We start from the raw sequence: 9610 nt of genomic DNA, 5'->3' as shown, positions 1-9610 counted from the left end.
ATTTTTATAATTTTCTTTTCAACTAACCCGAGACTCAATCCAAAATATTGACAGTAAATATAAGTAAGGAAAATATTTATTTATTGCAAAATGAACGAAGAAAAATTCATTGAAAAAAAAATAGTAAAAAAAAACTGAAAACTTGATATTATTATATAAAAACCATCATCATCTTCATATTGTACGCTAAAAAATGTTTTAAGTTTATTTAATGCTTTGTACTTGCATCATATGCAGAAAACCATGATATGATTGATGATAACAAGGGGAAAACAAAATTATTTTTAAAGTAAACAAAAAATCTGTGTACGAAGCTTTGATTAAAAATGTCTTAACAAAAAACCATTTCCGGTGTATTTTGATGCAAGTGCGCTATCATGAAGAGAATCTCCTCCATGCCATATTTCTTCCCCGTATCAACGCCAGTTTTCTAAATATATTTCTCACATATTTTGAGTTTTATCGGAGTTAGGTTACATCGCCACAAGCATTTATTTAATTTTTCCTGAAAGCTAACACATTTTAACACCAAACGATGGTCGTACTTTTTCCAAAAAGAATGCGAGTCCAAAATTATCATCAAAATAATAATAATTTTTTCCCGAAAAGTAGGCAACAATTTAACCATGTGTAGATTCGTCTTAAAATACAAAGGCTGCGTTGAATTTTTACCACCTTAATAAGGGTAGTTACAAGCTAGTTAGGATGCTAAAGAGTGTATTGCAGCCACTCATGAGACATTGGTTTGAAACTTACCACTTATTACAATACCCCATACGAAAGATGTATGTTCTGACGGAAAATTCGATAAAATGAAGAAAATCAAGAAAACAATTTCTCAAAAATAGGCTCTCGCAGACCTTGAATAAAATCCAAATTGAATGCTTTGTGATTTTACCATTTATTTAACGTACTAACTCAACCCCATATATTCGCTCGCCCGTAGGCGTATATGAATTTAAAGACGACGAATTACATTTTGTTCGCGATTAAATAGACAAAAACTAGTGCAAAATCGAGCTAATAGAGGCCAACAAATACCCTTTACAATGACATTCATTTCAGTTTACAAAAATTAGATTTGAAATGCCTAACGCAAAGCGGATTTTATGCAAATGCCTAACGCAAGGCGGATTTTATACAGACCTGATGTATACATCATGTCAGCCCGTTTACACTTAGTCAGCTCTATCGATAGTAATAGGTCTCTAAAAAAAGATCAAGATTCTCAAGTTCTCATACATAAGGCCAGGTGAAGGTATTTACTATCGACAATGTTCTCATTGCGATGTAGGCACCCTCACCTGGTCATAAGTCAAAATCGTATAATTCTAAAATATCAACTACTATCGACACCTATGTTCTAATAGATCAATCATATGATTTACAATTCATAATTGTAAAATCTCTCTGTAATGTGGATACGCTGACAGGCCCATTGGCGGCGTAGGTCCTTTCCTACCTTCCAATTCCTTTTGCGGCACCAATACCTTCATTTTGACGGTAGTTTGATGCCTATACGATAGGGACGACTGAGATGGACACTAGGCTTACCCTTGTTTCTCACAAACGAAAGTGCCAGTAAAACAAATCTTTTTCGTCTGAGGTAGCATACAATATGGCCCCATACCAAGGCCTTTTAAGAGATTGATTTGTACATGAACTGTTAGACCAGTGCCCCACGGTACTTATAAGGCCACAGTTTGAAACCTGAGAGATCCAAATTGGAGTAAAAATGAAGATATTGGAGCATGATAAAGAATGGAAATGAAAAAAAAAATTCTTTCGGGGGATGGATATGCCTGACAAGTTGAAAATTCGAAAATTTGATTTGTCAGGCACGACCAACCCACCAAAAAAAAAATTACTTTTCAATTCGATTCTTCATTTGGTTCCAACACGTTCATTTTGACTTCAATTCAAAGTTTTTAAGATGTGTGGTTAACAAGACATAAACTAGGGCTACTCTCACTGTTTGATACATGACTAGAACAGCGATAAATGTATTGCACGAAACACAGCATCAGTCTCTGCATCAATTGTTTTTATTATCCTGAGCCGGTGTTCAGAAGGTACCCCACAGGACGTTTGATAGATATTACCTTTTTCTCTTCTTATTGTTCACAGATTTCGACAATGGGAAAGAAACGAGTGATCGCATCAGCAAGCATAAACATGCGGAAATATGCTAGTGAATTACCTACCCAACAATCATTTACGCTTAGCCTGAAACCAGTAACCCGAAAAATTACGTCCGCAGACTTAGAACTTACCTTAAGTTGTGTATTTTTAAGAGAAGGAAAAGCCACGTAAGATTATAGCATTTTTACTAAAATTTTCCGTTTTTTCATCATTTTTGCCTCTCCGTTTCAGTGACGAGGACATGCAAAGTGTTGTGTCACTGATGTCAGTCAATAATAATTCAGACATTGCACCACTAGACGATCTGGAAGAATTTACAGATTTAGAAAGCACCGGAGATATATCGGAGCATGTGTTAGACTTCACGGCTCAACTGGAACAACTTACGAACAGCTTGACTGGATCAGAATTAGCTACACCGATGAGTGGTCAGTATAATTCAAGATTGAAAGATTGGAACAGCTACCTTGAAATTGAAACTTTCTTTACAGTTCCATCACTGACCGAAGACCCAACGCCAATCTGTGAAAACCCTTACTATCCCGAACTGGACAACGATCGGTTCGCACAAACAGTTTCGCCGAAAAGTGAAATGAAGACCTCCGCCATTCAATCAGCCGTAACAACGAACGAACCGACGGCCACTCCATTTGCTACCGTTCCCATTCGAAGTCAATTCCAACCAATAAAAATTGAAACGAAACCTACAGCCACAGAGGTCGTCATTGAAAAGGTCGAGGAGAAACCCATTTCAATTGTCGACCAACGTGAGCAACAAAGTCTGAAAAAGGAACCTACACTGGAGACACAGAAAAATTTCAAAAATTTGGAGAAATCACAGCTGCTACTGAACGACAAGAAAGAAATTAAAGAAACGAATGGTCGAGATGCACCGGCTGCAGTACTGACAAATGAAAATCGCGATAGGATACGAATGGAACTGCAGCCACTGAATTTGAAGAAGAATTACGACAATCAACCGGAGAATTTGAATGCAAATAAAGTTGTGGGGAAGACTGCCACGAAAGACCGGACACCAGGGCAAGATTTACTGGAATGGTGCAAGGATGTGACACGGGACTATCCCGGCGTCAAAGTAACTAATTTAACGACAAGTTGGAGAAATGGAATGGCTTTCTGTGCTGTGATACATTCGTTTCGACCTGATTTAATGTAAGTCCCTGCCGCTGGTTCCGCTTGAGCTGAGGTAATGACAAAAAAAAATTGTTTATTTCTAGTGACATGGATTCTCTTTCACCGCACGATGTCGTTTCGAATTGTCGAACGGCTTTCGATGCGGCCGAAACGTTAGGAATTCCTCGCGTAATTGAACCTCGTGATATGAGCCTATTAGCAGTTCCCGACAAACTTGCCGTCATGACATATCTCTATCAGTTGAGAGCTCACTTCACCGGCCATCAACTGCAAATCGAACAGATCGGCAGCACGTCTGACGAGTCGTCATACATTATCGGAAACTACAAAACGGATAACCTGCCCTCGCATAACGTAATGAAACTGGACCATCTGAAACTTCAACTGAATCACCAAATTTCTATCGACGACGATGACGGTGGCCAGAAATCACCGACGGAAAAACGGGACGTCAAAAATCTCATACTTTCCGGTTCGAAGCATTTGCTGGGCAAGGTTCTGTCACCGAGCAAAGAACGAAATACCGTTGTACCTACACCAGTCGGCAATGATGCCGTTCCGAAGGAGAAACCAATGCTGATGACACGGCGTGAATTGACCGACCCGTTCGGTTCCGATGACGATGAGGACGATAAACCGAATTTCTCGTCGGCGGTGCAAGACGAATCGAAGAACAGTTCCAATAGGGATGTTGTGGAATCGTCAACACCGACCATTGATCCAATAACAGCCAATGTAAGTTTGATTTGACTTGTTCAGTGGAGATTTTCGTTCGATTTTCGTTCTTATTTTGATTATTTTTGATCCTCCCCGTAATTGTTGTGTCATTATCACAAATTGTAAGAGAAATTGTTGGTCATTCCTTCATCAGTAGAAAAAAAAACGAATTATGCGGAGCGTAACCAACGTAGCGTGTAGTATTCCCCATTCAATCTTGATTTGTACAATTTCATGTCTTCGAATCATGTTGCACACAATGTCCCCACCGTGCGAATACCAACGTTAGTTGAAATTGCCGCTTAGTATACGTAATTAGGCACTAGGGTTTGGATTGCTTGATCGGGACGAACCCTGCACCTTGCCCTCAAATGGGCCTGTTGTGCGTACTCATTTATTCTAATGAAATCCATTCAATTCGACTTGAAATCTAGTATGAATGAGCTTCCATTTGTTGATCATAGATGGAGCAGTAAGTCGTGGCTATGACGTAATGATGTGTGTTGCCAGTGTGGCTACCTATTAGAACTACCTTGGATATTGTGGTAGTCCATAGACACTATTGATGAATAATTGCGGATGCGTAATCACCTCGAACTCGGTATCCTTGGCACTAACTATACTATTGATGTCTCAAAGAAAGACAAGCCTTGTATCACACATTCCGAATTGACTATTTACACACAGGTGCAAATAGTCTAAAAAATTATCATTTGCACTCGGGTGCAAATAGCCTAAAACACACTATTTGTGCCAGTCTATGAAAGACTATTTGTACCCACACGGCAACACACTTTTCATTGTACCAACTGAGAAAACAATTGAGTGTTCCATCACATGCAACTTGAATCTACCATTTACTACCTTGTGTAACTAGTGTACTGTATGCTGTTTGTACACGGGTGCAAATAGCACCTGCATTCTTGTTTTGGACCAGATACCTTATAGTCCGAACTTGAGGCAATATTTCTTGTAAAAGGGGTCTTAAGGTACAAAAAACGTTGACCAAAACATTGACTCATATTGTCCCGGAGAGATTACATTTGGCGTTCTCGTCACTCGCCACGTAATTTTGGAAAAATCGTAATTTTCATGAGCCCCTTGACCGGCTGCAATGAAAATGTTTCGAGACATGGCGTGTATGGTAGGACAACCTAGTCTCTGTAGTATCATACTTGGAAACGTTGCACTGCACATGACGGGAATTTGAACTTCTAAAACTGTCTCCACCTTGACAAAGCAACTCACCAAAAACCATGTATCCTGGTATTATGATGCGGTTATGATGCTACAGAGGCTAAGCTTTCCTACCATGCATTGTATGGTCAAGGAACATTGTCACTGCTGACCGGCACTCAATTAAAATGACGATTTTGTTTTGCCGGAGATATTGGCAATGCAATATGGACCTCATAGTGTGTATACTCAAACGTATTTTAAGGAACAACAGACCTAAAGAAAAAGAAACTTTTAAAATTGTTCTTCATTTCTTCGAGTTATGAGGCGAAAATGATTTTGGCCCCCTTCTTACAGATACAGATGTTAACTTCACGGCCTCTAGCTCCGAAAACGAAATGATTTTTCCAAGCCTAATAAGGGATCCAAGCGATCTACACAGGACAATATAGCTGTAACTCAATCCGCATCTTGAACCCTTGTCCCTAAATGTCTAATTTTGTTCTAAGTTGTCGTGGTATCAGTCCTATTAATTCATCTTTAACGAGACGAGTCTTTCCTAACCACGAACATGAAAAAGGGAAACGATAGAAAAATTACATGATCTCGACCTGAACTCGAATTCAAGCCGTTTATCACTTCCTGTTTGATGTGCCTTTCGTTCTCTCTTCGATTCAATGCATTTGTCGTTCAGGCGATCACATTCAGTGTCATAGAGCTATTAGAGCATCCGCTAGATATTGTAGTAGTGTTTATACGTAGAAATGTCTTCAGATAGATAGTTTATGCTGACTAGCGGACTGTGTCGATAAAACATATTCGACTGTTCCTAATGTAGCAAAATTCGTTTTTCGGACTTCCAATTTGTGCTCTTGTGCATTAGTCTGAGATTAATTCTATATTTTCTTCATAACTTTTATAGCTCTGCAGCAGGGACTATTTTTGGGAAAACATTTTCCGACATTTTCTTGAATTTTCCTTAATTTTTCCAGATTTTTTTTCCTTTCCTCAAATTTCGGAAAAATGTAGAAAATTTTTAGAAAATGGAAGAAAATGTTTTCCCAAAGAGTAGTTCCTGCTCTCTGTCTAATCATGACATCAAAATTTTAGAATCGTTTTTGAGTTTGCTGTGTTTTTCTTTAAATTTTTTGTTTTAGAAATTGCTTTCACGTCACAAAGAAATGAGCGCAAAAGCCAAGGCTATGATGGAACGTCTTAATAATAAGAGCAATGCAGCGCTTGATAACGGCAAAGCAGATTTAGATGTAAATAACACAAGATTTTCAGTTGATTTTGTTTGGTTTTGTAACAAAAAAAAAATTTTTTTTTGCATTTTATTTCCGCCCTCCTTTGTTTCATCATTCGTGTCATCTCGTCCATCAATTTCAACACTGTTTCTGTATTCTGTACATACATCCGACGAATCACACGAACAACAAAAAAAAATACAGGAAGAGCGTCAGGCTCGTCTCCGTGAACATGCCCGACGCCTAATCGCCGAAACCCGTGCCAAATCACACAACATCGAATCGCCCACATCTCCGATCAAACTGATCACTCACAGGATAACATTGTCTCCCGAACGTACAATATCGCCGATTAACACGACCGATGGATTCTTCCCCCGGCCGACCAACAAAGACGGTTCGCCGGTGAAACAATCGAATTCGCCGCGAATAACACCGCCACGGGATATGATCAAAAATGGCCTGAACGAATCGGACAACAATAAACGAACCAGTCCGAGCAAACGGAATGAAAGGAACGGCAATTCGCCGTTGCAAAGTTTCAATTCGGTTTTAGACAGAATCTCACCGCAACGGGAAAAGAAGGTAGGAGATTTCATCTCATTCAATTCTGTACATAGATCAATACATATGTTGTTAGCATGCATAGCATTTAGAGTTATAAATATCAGCCGCCTCGGAAAATGGGCTGATGCATCGGCGCGGATTTAAAACGATTTTTGAAAATTGTACGTTTCGATTTTCCCTTTTAGTTGGATCAAATGTCCTACATCGAAAGTGAATTGGAAGCGCTCGAGCGTGAACAAGAATCCATTGATTTGAAGGCCAGCGCACTGGAGAAGAAGCTGCGCAGTGTTATGGGAGGCATAATCGATAGTAAATTTGGCAACCCGAACACGGATTGTTGATGGGACGATAATAATCGATTGTTTATTGTTTCCAGATCCAGATGAGACAGAAGAGCAACTACTGTCGCAATGGTTCACTCTAGTCAACAAGAAAAATGCATTGCTGCGGCGACAGATGCAGTTAAATATATTGTGAGTATTGAAAAGCCGAATCAAAAACTGAAACCCGCCCGAACCGAACCCAATCTGTATTTAACTACTTTTTAACCCCGATAGCCCGAAAGCCCGTTGATACCCCTATAACGTTCTTGAACGTCTAATTAGTGTTAGAAGTCAGCGAGTCGTATTCTTCAAAACCCCCAAGCTAATCGAACCGATATTACTTTACCTAATCCCGACGTGTACAGCCTTCCAATTCGGAAGTTCCAAAGGACACAGCATTGAACTACATTCTCGCCGTGAAAGCAGTCAATAATTGCGTACTCGATACAACTGATTTACCTATAAAACTAGACGTGAGTCCTGGTACGACTGATTCTTTCCATTTTTCTTGTGATCCCGACACCTTGCACTCTAAGCTGTCCGGAAAATGGACTTCCGGAGTTTCTTAAACCAGCAACCGGCAATCCGTATGCATCCGTTGGTCTCAATGACGTCTGTGGTTCCACTGCACCCGTTTTACAAAAAAAAAAGTTGAGAAAACGCAACAGTTTTGAAAGTTATTGGTGTTGTAGTAGTAACGAGACCGATTCAACGTACTATGCGGTTATTTGTGTACAAAGACTGTGTTGCCTAGTGTCGAGTTAAGAATAAAACCAAAATTGGCGATTGAAGTGAACTAGTGGCACCCCGTCAAATATGGCCCACCATACTGACTTTCCCTCTGTGTCGTTTCCAGTGAAGTCTGTGAAGTATACGTGGTTTGACTAGGGTTTTTTTCGACTATTTTCGGACAGCCTTCTCACTTCTATTTAGCACAGTTCATCCAAAAATCTATCCAAAAACGAGGCAATTTTGTCGTATCCAGACATTCCACAAAAATTACAGACAGTGGGTTGGAAGGGATTGTGAAAAATGTGCTCTAATCAAAGAAGATCGCCATGGAACGCCACCAAATTTCGCTTCCTCTTTTTCACTAATGACTCATTCAAATCTTTTTAATAATTTCCGCAGGGAACAAGAAAACGATCTTGAACGCAAATACGCTCTTCTTAATCGCGAATTAAGAGCAGCTCTATCCGTTGAAGATTGGCGTAAGTCGGAAGCACAAAGAGAACGTGAAACGTTACTGCTGGCTGAACTAGTGGCTATCGTTGACAAGCGTAATGAATTGGTACAACATTTGCACAGTCAGGAACAAGCGTAAGTCTTTCGTTTTCAGTCACTTGTCTCTTTAGAAATACATTTTTGGTTTTATGCTTGCCGAATAGTATTGAAGATGACGACGAAATTGAACGTGACTTGGAGCACGTCGACATAACAGCCAAGGATAAATGTGTGATTCAGTAGAAACGAAGCTGTTCGGTCCGTCTATATCCACAGCAAGGACGATCAACAATTAGTTTTTCTGCACCATAGCCGACGAGACTATGAACCAATAAATGAAATTGTCTCGTCGGGATTAAGAGCAAGAAAAACTCCAAAACAGAAGGATGAACCGAAAATCAATTCCACAACCAAAAAAAATGAAAATCCAGAAAAGGAAACAAAACAAAAAAAATTATTTATCGCGTCCGTAGAGTAAGACTAAGAAACAAAACCCAACTGACTAAAGAAGTTACAAAAAAATGTTTGTCCATCAACACTCTATAATGTCCTCGTTGTGTTACATCGACACACTTGTTTGCAATCAATTCTAAATTAATTAATTTTGATGTTGAATTTCACTTTTTGTTATCATTCTAAATTCACAGCAAGGAATTTTGGATCAGTTAAAACGGGATCAGTCCATTGGGGACGGGAAGGTTTTTTTTTCGTCTTCGTTTGAAATGCATTGGAATCATTGGAATGAAATACATTTTTCACGCGACTTTGGCAGAAAGTTTTGGGATTTGAGAGGAGATTTGAAAAATCATTTTGAGGTTATGTTGGACGAATGGTCACTAGGCTCGGACTGGGAAATCCAAATATTTTTAGGGAACACGTCACCCAACAAGCCTAACAACCACAATGTATTTTCAAGTAGTAATTCACTCGTTTGATACCAGTTTTCATTGTCAGTCTTCTTAAGTTTTGGGACCGGTCAACCATAGACCTGAATCTGAAAATGACTTGCATCTGATTCATGTCAATCTCAAGTTCCTTGAAAAGCAAAAACCTGAACAT

The 9610-nt window shown here is 39.3% G+C and overlaps 1 protein-coding gene across 3 annotated transcripts; it reads left to right on the top strand.

Annotated features, from left to right (window-relative positions):
- Positions 1 to 2129: 2129 nt before the first annotated feature.
- LOC119072321 (EH domain-binding protein 1-like) lies at positions 2130 to 9063 on the top strand. 3 transcript variants are annotated; one of them, XM_037177510.1, is made up of 10 exons: positions 2130 to 2309; positions 2374 to 2570; positions 2634 to 3315; positions 3381 to 4032; positions 6348 to 6455; positions 6642 to 7022; positions 7190 to 7313; positions 7381 to 7477; positions 8459 to 8647; positions 8716 to 9063. In XM_037177510.1, the coding sequence occupies exons 1-10, from the start codon at positions 2137 to 2139 to the stop codon at positions 8792 to 8794; spliced, it is 2682 nt and encodes an 893-aa protein (XP_037033405.1). In that variant the 5' UTR covers positions 2130 to 2136; the 3' UTR covers positions 8795 to 9063. The 3 variants fall into 3 exon arrangements, with proteins under 3 accessions (XP_037033405.1, XP_037033404.1, XP_037033406.1); XM_037177509.1 differs by having other exon boundaries at positions 6348 to 7022; XM_037177511.1 differs by lacking the exons at positions 6348 to 6455; positions 6642 to 7022.
- Positions 9064 to 9610: the final 547 nt, after the last annotated feature.

The sequence above is a fragment of the Bradysia coprophila genome, assembly GCF_014529535.1.
Source record: "Bradysia coprophila strain Holo2 chromosome IV unlocalized genomic scaffold, BU_Bcop_v1 contig_81, whole genome shotgun sequence".
Lineage (NCBI taxonomy): Eukaryota > Metazoa > Arthropoda > Insecta > Diptera > Sciaridae > Bradysia > Bradysia coprophila.
This window is presented reverse-complemented; position numbering and strand designations above follow the sequence as displayed.

Excerpts from the sequence above, each read along its gene's own strand:
- LOC119072321 (XM_037177509.1), top strand. The coding sequence starts at position 2,137 with ATGGGAAAGAAACGAGTGATCGCATCAGCAAGCATAAACATGCGGAAA. Across the intron at positions 2,571-2,633 it reads ATTAGCTACACCGATGAGTG|TTCCATCACTGACCGAAGAC; the intron begins GTCAGTATAATT and ends CTTTCTTTACAG. Across the intron at positions 3,316-3,380 it reads TCGTTTCGACCTGATTTAAT|TGACATGGATTCTCTTTCAC; the intron begins GTAAGTCCCTGC and ends GTTTATTTCTAG.